This window comes from Lithobates pipiens, unplaced genomic scaffold, assembly GCF_037356315.1.
Source record: "Lithobates pipiens isolate NorthernLeopardFrog02 unplaced genomic scaffold, aLitPip1_a1.2 Scaffold_8, whole genome shotgun sequence".
Lineage (NCBI taxonomy): Eukaryota > Metazoa > Chordata > Amphibia > Anura > Ranidae > Lithobates > Lithobates pipiens.
Window position 1 is genome coordinate 255,278,825 of NW_027507903.1, and position 16,942 is coordinate 255,295,766.

Sequence of the window (16,942 nt, forward strand, 5' to 3'; positions counted from 1 at the left end):
ACATTGGCTGGAAATCGCTGATCGGCATGTGCCGAAGCCAGTGACAGTGGCACACTCCCCCTACCCAGAAATACAGAATCATGTATATGTCACGCTCACTCCTAACGTAGGTGGTCAGACATTATAGCTGGCTTCTGTGTTCTTCACCAAAGCAGCCACCTTTCCCATAAGGCAAGCAGGCCTACTGGTACTTGGTTGCCCCAGGACTTGTACACAAAGCTGTAGTGCCTGGCTACCACACCTGGGCATGCACAAACTGAGCAAAGCAAACTGGTAGGTGCAGTTGGCAGAAAGGCAAGGTTCAGACTAGTCGGGGTCAAAATCCCAAAGTCAAAAGGCAGGCAGAGCTCCAAAAATAGTCGATATCTGATCCAAGGTCGTCAACGAGGTAATCCAATCTAACAGAGCAGGGTAGACAAACAAGCTGCTTAATCGGGTATTAAACATGCTATCACAAGCTTTGAACTGCAGGCTTGGCTAGCTTAAATCCGGTTTGGTCTTCACCCAGAGATCAATCACCTTGTAAGTGGACAGGCAGAGAGGGAAAATGCATCATAGCCAAAACCGGAATGCTGGAACCAGCAGTTAAGATGGAGCAGAAGCCCTCACACTCCTGATAGAGTGTGTATATGTGTATATGTGTATATATATATATATATATATATATATATATATATATATATATATATATATATATATATATATATATATATATATATATATATATATATATATATATATATATATATATATATATATATATATATATATATATATATAGAGAGAGAGAGAGAGATAGATAGTATGCGATTTGCCGCAGCTGGCCCGCATTGTAGCAGTAAAACTACAGTGTGTGGTCGACTATTGGGTATTATTTAAATGAAAGTCTTCTTTAACAGACCACAGAGACATTCATTGTAGGGATCTATTGGCACTTTAAGTGCATGCTCACATTCAAAATGGAGAGATGGTGGATTTCCTGTATGCATTTAGGTAAAGTATACAGTAATATAAAAAATTTTAATCATACAGGATAGTACACAGGCTGGATATCCCTAATTGTGTAATGGAGCAATGGTTTGTGAAAGTGATGATGCATAACCTTGAAAGATAAGTAGAACTTGGTTTCCTGAGAAATCTTCTAGCCTTATGTATAGTTATAGTCTTCTTGCTTTACAGCTCCAAAGGCCAGGTATTGAAGATGTTGCTGTGCTGAAAAAAGAGCTTATCCAGGTCCAGACACTGATGGACAAAACCACACTGGAACGTGAAAAAGAATCTGAAAAGCTGAAGGATGAATGTAAGCAGCTGCAGATGCAAAATTCCAATGCTGAGGTAAGTAAAAGTGTAAGGGGTAAATTAAAAACGTAGAAGAAAAAAACTACTTTTTTTTATACTTCATTATGCGTATGACATCGTTTATCACATGCATACCCCAAACTCTTTTCTAAGTCCTACTTTATATGAATTTTAGGTGTATGAAATCTAAAACCGAAAATGTAATATATTGCAGCTTACCAATCATTAAATGCGATGGCTGCATTAGTTTTTGTTTTTTCAGACGTTTTCCTCTTTGTTTTTACCTGATGATCTGACCAGTAATACACCTCCTGTATTAAAATGCCTCCACTCTGCATAAATGTGCCCAGGGGGCACAGCAGACAGTAGTGTTGCCAGTCTGGGGGAGGGGGGGGGGTAGTGTTAAATGTACTTACAAATTTAAATTCACTAACCAATTTATGGCCAACCTCCAGCTAGACTTTTTATAATCATTTACAGCAGTTTGTTTTTCTTTTTGGGATAAAGGTTTTACATGAATAAATAAGAGCTGATAATTGTAAGCACCCCAGTCAGTGGTAATTCATCCCTGTTAAAGAGGAAGTAAACCCTGATGAGTTTACTTCCTCTTTCATTCCCTGCAAAGGTAAAGCATAATAGACTAATATTCATCGCATAGTAGTCCATTATGTGTCACTTACCTGACACAGGAGCCAGCAAAGTCACCACTGTCCCCTGTAGTCCGCCGCATCCATCTTCTCGGTGGGTATCGCTGCTCCGCCGCTGTCATTCGGCGAAGCCGCGATGACATCACTCCCACACATGCGCACAGGAGCAGCCACTCGCGGCATATCGCCGTTGAATTCGGCGCGCTCAGTGCACCTGCGTGCATGCGCCGTAGACAGCGGTGCCTGTCTTTCGGCAAATATCTCCTAAACCGCGTAGATTTAGGAGATATTTCTTGGACCTACAGGTAAGCCTTAATCTAGGCTTACCTGTAGGTCAAAGTGTGTTGTAAGGGTTTACAACCTCTTTAACTGATCAATCTGGAAGAGAGTTATCTTCCCTAAACTCATTCAAATCACATCTAAAAAACATTTTTTCTTTAGACAAGCTTTCACGTAATTGCCCCCCTTTTCCTTTTATGTTACCATGTGTATTTCTTGTGTTCTCTTTGTAAAGTTCTTTGAGGAGCTACCTTTTAAAGGTGCTATATAAAATATAGATTATTATTATAATATAAAGTCTTTAGCTGTACTTTGCAGTGGCTGGAAGTTTTACAGTGTTTACCACAGAAAGGAATATAGCATTGCTCGGGGGTCTCATCGCTCTCCTTTACAATCTGCATAGTTACTCCATAGTGTGGCTTACGTTTTCCTTCAAATTCATAAAATTAGGCCCATGGTATCCTGAGTTATCTCTGTGTAAAACAGCAGATAGGACTCTATTATTGAAGGAAACCTAATCACATGATTTGTAGATCAGGAGACTGGACTCTTTGCTCTTTTTCCTGCTCATTTTATTGCACTTCATTGTCTTTGACATCCCAAAGCTAGTGGCATTTAATGCACATTTTTTAAGCACACCACAGGGCTTTATAATTGTGGAAAAATGTAAAGACCACATAATTGCGGATAGAAAACAGCTGTATTTTACACAGTCGTAGAACGTTTTTAAAGGAACCCTTAACACTATTCATGTGTTAATACATATCTTAAGCTGGCCATACATTATACAATTTTCTCATTCAATATCATTTACATTTACCTTCAATTATGTAGTGAAAGGGGATGCCTGATTGCATACAAATTGTAAGTGTTTAGATTAGACCTCATATTATATGGTTTTGGTAAATCTAAAGGAAAATTGCATAAGAAGATTGTAAAATGTATAACCAACACTACTTGCATTTTAAAAAATGTGCTTGCAAAATAAGTTATCGCCATTGTATATGTATGTACATTAAAAAACTAAAAATTCAATATATACCTATGGTTTTGCGTATTAATTTGGGACTAATTCAGGAGTATAGTGTTTAAAGTGCTGTGTGTTTCCAGGTGTCATTTCTTTATTATTTATATATTTTGGACTCTGATCTATGTGTGTGTGTGTGTGTGTATATATATATAGAGAGAGAGAGAGAGAGAGAGAGAGAGAATATATATATATATAATGAGATCTCTGTCTGTCTGTCTATCTATCTATATATATATATATATATATCTCACAAAAGTGAGTACCCCTACCCATTCACCTGAGGGAACAGAAGTGTCAATAAAAAAACACACTAGACAGGTTTTTAAAGTCATTTATTGGGCAGCTCCGGTTATCTTCTTCTGACTTCGGGGGTCTCTTCCGAATTCTCCACTCGGCCTCTTCTCCCGCTTCCCAGTTCTTCTGCCAGGCTCCTCCGCTATCTAACAGCTCTTTTGCTAGCGTTAGCCCGGTCTTCTGCGTCGTCTTCTTCCCTCTTCTCTTCCTCCGATGTTGACACAACGCTCTCTTCCGCTGTAATGCCATGTGAGCGGTGTGCAACGACTTATATAGGCATGGGGCGTGGTCGCCGGGTGATGTCACCGGGTGACCATGCCTATATAAGTCGTTGTGCACCACTCACACAGCATTACAGCGGGAGAGAGCATTGTGTCAACATCGGAGGAAGAGAAGAGAGAAGAAGACGACGCAGAAGACTGGGCCATCGCTAGCAAAAGAACTGGAAGAAGATAGCAGAGGAGCCTGGCAGAAGAACCGGAGAGCGGGAGAAGAGAGCAGAGAAGTGGGAAGAGACCCCCGAAGTCGGAAGAAGACCCCTGAAGCTGCCTAATAAATTACTTTAAAAACCTGCCTAGTGTGTGTTTTTCTTTTTTTACCCTTATTTTTCTCCTTCACATAGGGTGGGGGGCTGGGATCTGGGGGGCTCCTGGATTCCGATAAGCCCCCCGCCCGCAGATCCCAACAACCCTGGGGTTGTCGGGAAGAGTCCCATGTCCTCATCAATATGGGGACAAGGTGCTTTGGGGTGGGTGCCCCCCTTCCCCAAAACACCTACCCCCCCATGTTGAGGGCATGCTGCCTGGTACGGATCGGGGGGCGGCTCGTCCCCACCCCATTTCCTGACCAGCTGGATGCGTGCTCGGATAAGGGTCTGGTATGGATTTTGAGGGGACCCCCATGCTGTTTTGTCAGCGTAGGGGGTTCCTCTTAAAATCCATACCAGACCTAAGGGCACGGTATGCTCTTGGAGGAGAACCCACGCCATTTTTTTTATTTAAAATTTGGCGTGGAGTTCCCCCTCGAGAGCTGATTATTCTGTGATTGGCCACAGGCAAAGTCGCCTGGCCTGGGGGGCGACTTAAAGTTGTGTTGTAAGTCGCCCCAAGTCGCGCTTTGAATCATACTCAAGTCGTGTCCAAGTTGCCTCCCAAAGTCGCGCTGCAAGTCGTGTTGCCTTGCCCTTGTGTGAATGGACTCTAGCAGTGTAAATTTGCAAAATTTACAAAAATGTGAGGGGTGTACTCACTTTTGTGAGATACTGTGTGTGTGTGTGTGTGTGTATGTATGTATATGTGTGTGTATGTATGTGTGTGTATATGTATATGTGTGTGTATATATATATATATATATATATATATATATATATATATATATATATATATATATATATATATACTAGTGGCTGTTGGAAGATGTATTTGAATGTCCAGGCTACTACAGTATCCTTTGCCTGCAGTAGAGCGCGACTTACAAAAATGATCAGTTTCTGCTAGTGAACACATGCAAAAGTTAAAAACGTACTGGTCAACATACTATGATTATACAGGTGCAGCTCCTAAAATTAGAATATCATCAAAAAGTTAATTTATTTCAGTAATTAAATTAAAAAAGTGAAACTGATATAGTTTATATAGATGCGTTACACACACAGTTCTATATTTTAAAGCATTTCTTTCTTTTAATTTTGATGATTATGACTTACAGCTAGTGAAAACCCCAAATTCAGTGTCTCAGAAAATTTGGAATATTACATGAGACCAATAAAAAAAAAAGTTTTTTAATATAGAAATGTTGGTTTACTGAAAAGAATATACAGTATAGTATGCATTCAATACTTGGTCTGGGCTCCTTATGCATTACCTGCAGACGACATGGCTCCCCAAATCATCACTGACTTTGGAAACTTTGCACTGGACCTCATGCAAGATTCTGTGCCTCTCCACTCTTCCTCCAGACCCAGTAATATGAGTTTCACTTTTTGAATTGTATTATTGAAATAAATCAACTTTTTGATGATATTCTAATTTTGAGATGCACCTTTATATGGCAAATGATTGTGCAAACAAGCCTACTCACTGTGTTGTCAACCTTACTCCTTCCTTTAGTACAGTGAAAGAAAAACACACCCATGGATCATGAAACTATAGTAGGGATGCCAAGGGAAAGTGAATAGCCAATAAACAGAACAGAAAACTAGACCATTCTTGTTACCTTGATTTTTTTTTTTTGTGACAAGTATGCATTCTCTTTGTTTCTACCTACACCTTCTTCCTTTTATCCTCCCAGAGATGTTTCTGTCAGTAACCTTTTTGCTCCTATCCTTGACAAGTTATTTATTAATACGTACAAATTAATGACGTGTAAAAACCCACTAAACCCACATCATAAAAAAACTATGAATGAATGAATGAAATATTAACGACTGCTGCTCTTTATATCCAGCACAGCAGTCCTATCTAAAGCCTGCTTTGTACTGCAGCTAGACAGGAGCATAAGCCAAAAAATATATATATATATAAAATATTGCAAGTATATCATTTATAGAACCCAGAGTTTAACTGTTAAAGTGGAACTTTAATGGAGCCCTGCTAGATCACTTAACCACTTTCAGACCGGACCATTTTGCTGGCTTAAGACCAGACCACTTTTTGAGATTCGGCACTGCGTTGCTTTAACTGACAATTGCGCGGTCGTGCGACGTGGCTCCCAAACAAAATTGATGTCCTTTTTTTTTCCCCCACAAATAGAGCTTTCTTTTGGTGTTATTTGATCACCTCAGCGGTTTTTATTTTTTGCGCTATAAACAAAAAAAAAAAAAAGAGACAATTTTGAAAAAAAACCACATTATTTTTTACTTTTTGCAATAATAAATATCCCCCGAAAATATATTAAAAAAAAACCATTTTTTTCCTCCATTTAGGCCGATATGTATTCTTCTACATATTTTTAGTAAAAAAAAAAGCAATAAGCGATTTATTGATTGGTTTGCGCAAAATGTATAGCGTTTACAAAATAGGGGATAGTTTTATGGCATTTTTGTTAATAATTTTTTTTTAACTAGTAATGGCGGCGATCAGCGATTTTTATTGTGACTGCGACATTATGGCGGACACATCGGACATTTTTTACACATTTTTGGGACCATTGTCATTTATACAGCAATCAGTGCTATACAAATGCACTGATTCCTGTGTAAATGACACTGGCAGTGAAGGGGTTAACCAGGGGTAGCAGTGTAGGGGTTAAGTGTGTCCTAGGGGCGTGTTACTAACTGTAGGGGGCTGGGCTGTGTGTTAGTGAACACTGATCTCTGCTCCAATCACAGGGAGCAGAGATCAGTGTCACTTGTTGCTAGGCAGAACGGGGAGACGCTGTTTACATCGGCATCTCCCCGTTCAGCCTCCCCATGAGACGATCGCGGTTATCCCCATGGCGATCGAGTCCGTGGGACCCGCAACCGAACTCACGGGGGTCCCGACCGGCACGCGCGCGTGATGGCAGGGCGGTAATTTCAACTGGACGTACCTGTACGCCAGTTTGCCTGCCCGTGCCATTCTGCCGACATACATCATCGTGCGCCGGTCGGGAACTGGTTAAAGTTGGCCCCTTTTGCAAGTACAGTATAGCTATGTAAAACATTAAAAATAAGGGTCTATACTGTTTCAAATCCAGTAATACCCGGTCTCGCACTTCTGTGCACATGCTCAGTTGCTCTCTAATTTTAAGCACTGCTGTTTGTAGAGTCTGATCTGCTGACAGCCTTAAAGCAGAATTAAACCCTCCCAAGGAAACTGCTTATATTTGATCTGCAACTGCCATGGTGCTGCACATGTGATCAGTTATGACACCAGCCATTTGATGGTTTGACCATTTGGTTGACGACAAAGCAAATAGGATAGTTGGCAATTCCGGCATTCCAGAAATGTAACCTTTTTTAAAACTGTTAAATCAATTGTTTTAGTTTCACTTTATGATTTACTGCTGTGCAGGGGCTCTGGGCTTCAGCAAAATAGCAGCCTTCTAGCAAGGAGAAACGGGAGCAATGTTGGTGGCAATTTACAGCACACACTAATGTTGGTAGCATAAGTATTAATATGGAATGTATGTTCCTTGCTATAAAGAACATTATTTTTTTTATCAAGTTGTAATAGATAAAGTTACGCTTTCATTTTTTTGTTGAATGTACAGTTGGGCTTTAGCTATGGGTTGCAAGGTCACCATTTTTTTTTTTTTTTTTCATTCATCAAAACAGAAAAGGTCAGTAGAAGTTTTTTCATTCGTGATTTTGAGTGCACTAGCCTAAATGATGTCTGAGAGTCATTTTGTCTTTCATCATTCATCCATCATACCTGTCATTCTTTCTCTCTGTCTGCTTTCTAATGGAGATAAGTCCATTCAAGGTAACATTATACCACTGTCTATAAAATGAAAAAAAATATACTTTTCAGTCCTAAAGATACCACTTTTTAAATAATTGCGTGCATTTAAAATGTAGACTCTCTTTATATTGATAACATTATATTTTGAAATTTCAAGACACCTCCAGGCTGCTTTAGTTAATATATGTATTTGTTTTGTAGGTGATAAAATTATTTTACAGTTTAGCAAGCGTAGTTCCCAGAAATCTTTTTGTACCTTGAGTTGAAGGCGGGCTTGATCTAGGATGAGTGAGATTGGGAAGCATGTAAATTAACTTTGCATGAAGGAAAGAGCTGAGGGTGGCCATTACCAATGTAGAGATGCTTAGACCCCTTTCACACTGGGGCGGTTTTCAGGCACTACAGCGCTAAAAATAGCGCCTGTGTCGCGCCTGAAATAAGCGGCCCCTTTCACTCCAGTGTAAAAGCCAGAGAGCTTTTACACTGGAGCGGTGCGCTAGCAGGACGGTGAAAAAAATCCTGCTAACCACATCTTTGGAGAGGTGTATTCACCGCTCCTAAACCGCTCCTACCCATTGAAATCAATGGGGCTGCGCGGCTATACCGCTGGCAAAGCGCCGCTGCAGTGGCGCTTTGCGGGCGGTTTTAACCCTTTTTCGGCTGCTGGCGGTGGCTAAAACCTCCCCGCTAGTGGCCGCATAACGTCACTAAAACGACAGTAAAGCGCCACTAAAAATAGCAGCGCTTTACCGCCGACACCCGCACTACCCCAGTGTGAAAGGGGCCTTAGAATTCAACCAAAGAGCTGGCTGGAGGTGCAAGCAGTGCATCGCGGACTGCAGGCTTTCAAATTATGGTGTCTCTTGAAGGGATCACATGGATTTGATCTTAAAGTGGAAGTAAACCCATGGATTAAACAGTTCAAAAAAAAAAAAAATTCATGCCGGGAATGCTAACTGCACATTGGCTGTGCTCTCAGCCAAACTATCAAACCATCCAATGGCTGGTGTCATAACGAATCACATGTGCAGCACCATAGCAGTTGAAGATTAAACAGAGGCAAAGATGGCAGCTTCCTTGGCTGAAAATGATAGGGGAGTTTACTTCCACTTTAATATTTTTTGAGGTTTATGTGTTTTAAATTGTGCTTCAGTGACCATACTTCATAGGATTGCCATAATGGCCAAAAGCACCGGAGTCCGAAAATCAATCTGTTTAGAGAGATTACTTTGTCACAGCCATGTATAGTACCAGTCTATAGTATCAGTCAATAGGTTTTGTTTGGTAACAGACTTTTGTTGGAGACCCATCATTAAAATGTTATTGTTTGATTACCTTGGCATAGGTCAATGTAGGCAATCAATATTTTATGAATGGAAGGAGATCGAAGGGCAGACCCAGACAATCAGTAATTGTTAATGTTTTGTAGATGTTATACAATGCTACATGGAGATAATTTTGGAGACGTACCGTAAACATAGCTGTCTTCACAAGGTGTACGTCTGAGTGGCTCTGGAAAACCATCTTTGTATGCACCTTTCTCGGCATATGAATCAATTTCTTGAATTGCATTTTATTCTATATGAGTCTAGGACATAAATTCTATTAAAAATTTTAACTTGGGTTTTGGATTATGTGTCACAAAATTCACTTTGCTTCTATTGTATTATTACAACTCTGTTTAGACATTTTAAAAGGGGTTTCCAGTTTCAACAAAAGGTTTTGATTTCTCATCTGCAGCAGTTTAAGGCTACTTTCACACTGAGACAGTTTTCAGGTGTTTAGCACTAAAAATGGCACCTGTAATGCGCCTGAAAACTGCCTCTCATCCCTCTCCAGTGTGAAAGCCTGAGTGCTTTCACACTGGGATGGTGCACTTGCGGGACGGGAAAAAAAGTCCTGCAAGCAGCATCTGTGGGAGCGCTGTACACAGCGCTCCCACACTGCCCCTGGCCATTGGAATGAATGGGCGGCGCTTCCGAAGCACCTGAAAAGCGACTCTGAAGCCCTGCAACACAGGCGCTATTAACCCCTTCTTCGGCCGCTAGCAGGGGGTATAAGCACTCTGCTAGCAGGCGAAAAGCGGCACTAAAATGACAGTAAAGCACCAATAAAACTAGCGGCGTTTTACAACTGACGGACCTGCCGCCCCAGTGTGAAATTAAACACAGTCAACTTCTCTAATCCTCTGATTGGCGCTGCATTTTTATATTTTGCTAACAAAGTACTGGCAAAGGCTCTGGGCAATCAGGCACCTGCTTACCTTCATTGACCTGCAAGTTAAGGATTTTCTACTTTCTTGTCACAAGTGGAAAAGCCCTTTAAACTGCACTAGCAGGTTACATGATCAGCATGATGTGTATTTAACTGTGCTTGGTTGTGTCACCCACAAAACATATTTGTTAATTAGAGTAGCCTGTACTATTTGGTTTACCAGCATCTTTGAATTACTTCCTATGTACAAGTAATTATCTGCATTTTCATCTGGTTTTTTATTTTGGAATTGCTGTATTATCCTGGAGTGTGAATAAGTTTTGAACCTCTCAATTTACTCGCTCTTGTTCTTGTGTTTTTTTTTTTTTTTTTAGGCCACTATAAACCAGCTGAAGGCAGAGCTCGCAAAGGGACCACAGGAGGTTGCTGTTTATGTCCAGGAACTACAGCAACTTAAAAGCGCTATTTCTGAATCATCACAGAAAAATGAGGTAGGTGACATTCTGCTGAATAAAATAAAAATAAACCAATATAACTTTTTGGTATATATATACACCTTAACTGACTTAAGTTAAAGTGACTTTGCTGCTTTAAATACATTTGCCAGTAAGTACTGTACCTGTAAAGAAGATAGTAAATACTTACCTCTTGCCCTTCTGAATGCCACTACATTAAAGAGAAATCCTTCACTGATATCTCTAAAACTAACACTTCACTGAGTGCCAATGTCCCATGTCCCATGTTCCTTCCTGTACTCTGTGGTTCTTCCCACCAAACTCTATGTCACTGCTGTGTCCTGTAGGGACGTAGGAGTCGGCAGGAGAACAACAGCTCACAGCAGAGGACATAGGGGGTCCACACTCCTGGAATTGATGGTTTGATAACCAGAGTCCCAAATTAGTTCCATAAATACTTTTATTGAAGTTCAGCAAATACAACCCCCCCAAAAAAAACAAAAAAAACAAAACAAGGAAAGCCCTGAGGACCGGCACGAACTGTATAACTGAGTATGAAATAGCTAGAGGTACAGTTTACTAGAGGATAACAATTATAGGATACCTGCAAGCAAGTCCACTTATATGAGGCACAAAAAAGCATAACAATTACAGACCAAAAATTTGTCCGTAGATGCAAAGAAAGTTTACCAAGGCTTAGTAAAATGGGGTGTGGGGAGTCTGAGTCCAGATGCTAGAGAGGAAGTCATATACTTTGAACGGAGCAGCTCATGGGAATAGGACCAGAGAGATGGCAATATATAAAGGGACAAGCAATCTGGCAGGTGATGCCAGGAAAGGGGTCCGGCAGAAACGCAGCATATGTCAAGGGAAGGCTAGAACAAGGCTGAGAAGAGCAAGGAAAAGGGATGGTGGATAGGAAGGGAAGAATAGAGGAGAAAGGGAAAACAAGGGGGTGGGTGTAATAAGGTAGAAGGAGAGCAGAGTTCCATATTATATACAAAAGTTGCTCCCAGTGCTTCTGCTTCAGCCATTGCTCTACCAACTTGTTGTCACAGTTCTAATTTATTGTCGCTCTGGAACACTAAGTGACATTGTTGTAACTTGTAGCTGATGGGCATTATAAATGGGGTACATTGAAAAACTAGTAATAGTTGTTTTATTTTGAACACTGGTCAGAACATCTTATGGCTCCATTCATATTAGCATTCACATTAACTCATCTCCAAAGTCGCAAAATTTTTAGTGCAATTTTAATCCGACTTTACATTCTATGGATCAAAGTCACATCAAAAGTCGCATCAAGGTGGTGCAGGTACCTTTTCAAAGTTGCTGTGTTTTTAAGTCATACCGATTTAAACAGGTGCTATTGAAAAGAATGGGGTGCGACTTGTCATGCAATTTTGATGCCCAAAGTGCACAATTGTGAATGGAGCTTTTTTTTAATCCAGTATATCTTCAAAGACAATACAGCCAAAATTTCTAATTTGACCCATGAAAAAATGCTATATGAATCACTATAGGATAAATGACAATGAAGATATTGGCATATCAGTACTTGTGAAAACTGCTCTGGTTTCTAAGGGAACCTGTACTTTAGAAAAGGAGAGGTTGACCCAATTGCCCTTCATCTAAGAACACTAATTGTCTGGCTGTCTCTGGGCTCAATACTTTCTGGAACAAACTTACACATTAGAAAGTTTAAACTCCTGATCTGCATTCTTTTTATAGGTCTGTTTCTCAGAAAATGTTAAAGCCATAGGATCAGCGTGGCAGTCAGGCATAGCAGCCTCCATATTATTTTAATACAAATCTCATTTCACTATATAGCCTTTCTTTTTTTAAGTGCTCAGTTTGTCACATACAGCTTTCTACATATGCAAGGAATGTCTATCGAAAATAATTGCAGTTCCTCTCTTCCCTTTGGTGGACAAGCATTTTTTATTTTTTAAATAAAGGATGAGCCTGCATAGAGAATTCTCTATACTGAAAACTGTTTGCCAACATCAGGGGTATGCTTTCCTATAGTTATTTTAATGCAGAGACTGGGTAAAGGACAATACATTTTTTTTTTTATTGTTTTATTTTTTATAGAGCTGCATCCTTATAAAGATTTGCATACCTAGTGTACTATATATTTAGGGACTTCTTTATAAGTATCACCAAAAGAGTTGGTTTTAATATCACACACGTTCGACCCTTTTAACTGCTAAAGTTTTCATGGCTTTTCTTCAGTTTGACATGGAAAGATGTGTCATGTACCGTATCTACATTTTGTAGGGTTTGATGGAAAAACTCTTAAAAAAAGAGCTGCAGTATACAGAGTTAGAAGAGAAACAACATGAAGAGGTTACAGCCAAGAAGAACCTGCAGGTCAGCCTCAACCAGAAGGATGTGGAATGCCAGCAGCTTCATGTACGACTGTCAGCCTGCGAGGCCTCCTTACAGAGTCTAAGAACCGAACTAGCAGAGAAAGGTGAAGCCAACCAGAAACTGAAAGAGGAGCTGTCTGAGGTGGAGTCCAAACACCAGCACCTCAAGGCTGACTTCAAACAGCTTCAACAACAACGAGAAGAGGAGGAGAAGCACAGCCTACAGCTGCAAAGTGAGATTAACCAGGTGACACATCTTCACATCCTTATGTATTCCTGTAAGAGCCAATCATTAGTTCATTACCCATTTTAGACGCTCAGTAAAACTGTTATTGCCGATTTCTGTCAGTCTAATGAACCATCCCTGGGCTAGATTGTCCACCCAAAGCTGATCTTGTTGACTGAAGTGAATTCTGTTGAGTGGCCCACTTGATCCCTCATTGAGATAACTGTAACCTTCTTTTCCCCAAATGCTGTGGCTGGTATATCAATTTTGGGTGTTCTTAGCCTTTAACTACATTGTGAATTTGATTATCTGTAGACTTCCTTATTTTCACATAATCAGGTTCCATCATCAATTGGCTGCTCTTGCTTACAGTCAATGAAAAAAAAAAAAAAAAAATTCTCCTCGTGGATAAAAAAAAGACACCCTGTCTTAAATCTTTGGGTTATACTGCTGCCTATATGAAGATTGGACACTGTCAAAAAAAGAACTGTAGGCTAGTCTGGGCTATAACCCCTCTTACTACCAGCATGCCTCAGGTTTTTTTCTAGTGTTCTAGGAGAATGGATGTGTTTTTATTTTCAGTTCTGCTTTTTTAACCTTACTTTGAAGCCTTGCCTGTAATCTCTAGCCTGTACATTTTCTGCACAGTTGCTGCAGATGTCTGGATCAAGACACATGGAGAAGGCAGGGTTAATGTAGGGCTGCAACTAATGATTATTTTCATAATCGATTAGTTGGTCGATTATCGCTTCGATTAATCGGATAATAACCTCAAAAAAAGTCTATATAATTTAGTTAATATTTAAAGTTTAAAAAAAGGCAATTCTTTAAATATCTATATGCAATGGTAAATATAAATAACCAACTATATGGTTAGGGAGACAGACAGAAGAGATATACTGTATATACTATTAAAGGTTGAATCTGGTAAATCTCATCAGACTCAGAGATCAAATTTCTTATTTAAAGCTGAGTTTCACCCATTTAAAGTCAGCTGCTGACTTTCAATAATCAGACACTCACCTGTCCAGCGATGCAGGCGCACAAAGCCTTGCTCCTCTCCCCCTCCTCCTTGCGGCGCCGCATTCTAACTGTAGGTGCCTGGCTGTGGCTTCAGAGTCAGGTGTAAGCCACGCTGTGAATGGCCAGGCAATTTTCTGGGACCTGTGACATGTCCCAGGAGATTGCAGGGAGATAGGGGGGACTTCCTTACAGCGCTGCAGCAGGAAGTGGGAGCTGGGTGCCTGTAAAAACAGGGTACCCACTAAATCCCCCCCCAAAAATGTGGCATGTCAGGGGTCAGCACTTAAAGCGGTTCGATTTCTGGGTGGAACTCCACTTTAAAGAAAAAAAATGAAAGGCTGTTTTGCCAATTTTCAGACAGAACTCTAATATGTTATATGCTGGACATACAAAAGCAATGTCTTCCTTCAAAAAAAAAAAAAAGTTTAAGAACGTTCATTTTCAAATCGTTAGTGGGGATCAAATCAATGTTCGTTTTTGACCTCGGTGACAGGAAACTTTGGAGCAGAATAGAAAACTTTTTGGTCAAAGGAATTTTCAGACGGTGTATGTGGTTTTTGTTCAAAAATGACATCCTTTTTAAAACTGAATGTTAAAAACAAGTGAAATTTTCAAACGACATTCTTAAATTCAGCGAATGTACAAAGATTTTTCATATGAATATTCTCGCCCGAAAATCGATACGTGTATGGCCAGCATAAGGCTCGGTTCACTCCTTTGCAGTTTGCTTTTGATCTGTTAATACAGTGCTTTTTGCTGTGCATTTTGCACATGCGATTTTATTTTTAATTTTTTTTGCTTTTTACATTTGCTATGCTTTTTTTTGGCCAATTTGTTATTGGGCAGACTAAAAAAACGCAAATTGCTGTGAAACAGTGAAAATAAGCATATATATTACTTACGGTTTATCTCTCATATATATATATATATATATATATATATATATATATATATATAATGTGTGTGTGTAAATAATAAATACACCCAGAAGTAGGATATATGGGCATTTTTCCATTGATATGATCATATGATCATTTTATATAATGTACAATACTTGTAAAAGTTTACTTCAAATTTAATTGTAATGCCTTCTTTTATCAAATCAGTGCAATCATTTTCAAAAAGCCCAAAAATTATGTGACACGTAGCGCTCAATAGGTGAATGCTTAACCTCACTCTACCTAAAAATAAAAACAAAATAACAGTAACATTCACATGTATACCCGTAGATATATATAATCAGTGCTAAACATACAAAAATATATATAAATCAATATCCCAAAAAATATATATATAACTTAATTACCCAAAATATCCCAGTGCAATTAATTCACATAAATATTACAAGTACTCAAAATTAATTAAAGTACATAAATAATCAGTGAATCAAAAAATAAAAATATATATATCAATCCGAATAAATAAAATCCAATTGGTGAAGTCCACGTGAAAAGTGATAATCAGTGTCCGCCACAATTAATTTGCTCCTTCACCACACCAGCTGTGATCATGAAAACCCCCCGTTGTGGGTGCACTCACCGGCTCATAAGCCTCACACTCACGTGTTTGGCAAGACAAGCTTTATATCCTCTAAATAGATAACCGCTGAATACCACCAGACTTGCGAAGCTCATGTGTTTTGATCCCTTCTCATCAAGTCATATATAAATATACCTTGCGAAAGAATGACAGTGGAAGCCTCCAATAGCGTAATACAGTTAAGCACTTTTTAGTTCAAATAAACCAAAATTCAATGCACTCACATGAAAAATAAATCAACGAGCCAAAATATAAATCCACTCCACACTTGAACACTTGAGGTATCTCTATCCCGGGGCATTGGTGGTCACGGCGGACCTTTAACTAGAGAAACAAATTGCTTCCTTCTCACCCCTCCTCACAGTCGGTCTCGCACAGCTGATTAGAGGCCAGTGTGGGTGTTTTCAGAAATCTCCTTTGTTTTCCTCCATCCAGCACCACCGCACGTCACCCAGAGCTCAAGCTAATCCACAACTACGTTCGCCAGATAGCCACGCCCGACATGTTTCGTCATCAATAGACTTATTCATGGGATTGGCCTTCTTTTACCTCCAGTCTATCTATGTATTCTCTTGGTTCAGATGCTGATCTTCCCTGCACACAGTCTTTGAAGTATTTTTTTTTTTAAAACCACAAACATGCTACGGTATACTTCCCTGCTCTGTGTAATGGTTTTGCACAGAGCAGCACTGATTCTCTTCTTCTAGGGTCTCCCACTGACGCTTCTGGCTCCTCCTGCATTGAGTGCCCCAATAGCAAGATGCAAAGTATAGTATAGAGTGCCCCTATAGCAAGGTAAAACAAAATTCTGCCTTTAGTATCACTGACTACATGTCCCATGAGGCGTTGCTCCTCACACATTCACATTGACAAGTTCTCAGGCCCTTACTTACATGTATGGATGGTGTACTGAGCTGTTTGTGTGTTGCACTGTATTTCCTGATATATGTAAATAAAAAATACATTCTTTATGCAGGCCAACGAATCAGCTGGCCGATTAATCGATTATGAAAATAGTTGAGCACTATTTTCTTAATCAATTTGTTGTTTTGGCCCTAGGTTAATGCTCTTGCCACTATCCCCCAGATCATTAAGCGCACTAAACAAATGTCTATGGCTTTAAACTTTAGCTCAGATGGCCTGGCAGATACCTTTGGCTTGTTTCCCCGCATTATACTTTTG

The 16,942-nt window shown here is 39.7% G+C and overlaps 1 protein-coding gene across 3 annotated transcripts in view; it reads left to right on the forward strand.

The window, feature by feature from the left end:
* The window catches only part of EEA1 (early endosome antigen 1), a 175,420-nt gene that overhangs the window by 78,810 nt on the left and 79,668 nt on the right, over window positions 1–16,942 (forward strand). For 2 of the 3 annotated variants that reach the window (XM_077470781.1, XM_077470782.1), the window contains 3 exons: window positions 1,180–1,335; window positions 10,520–10,636; window positions 12,881–13,219. In XM_077470781.1, the coding sequence (XP_077326907.1) occupies window positions 1,180–1,335; window positions 10,520–10,636; window positions 12,881–13,219 (612 nt within the window). Of the gene's footprint in view, window positions 1–1,163; window positions 1,336–10,519; window positions 10,637–12,880; window positions 13,220–16,942 lie in introns of all 3 variants that reach the window. The other variant, XM_077470783.1, reaches the window with a different exon arrangement.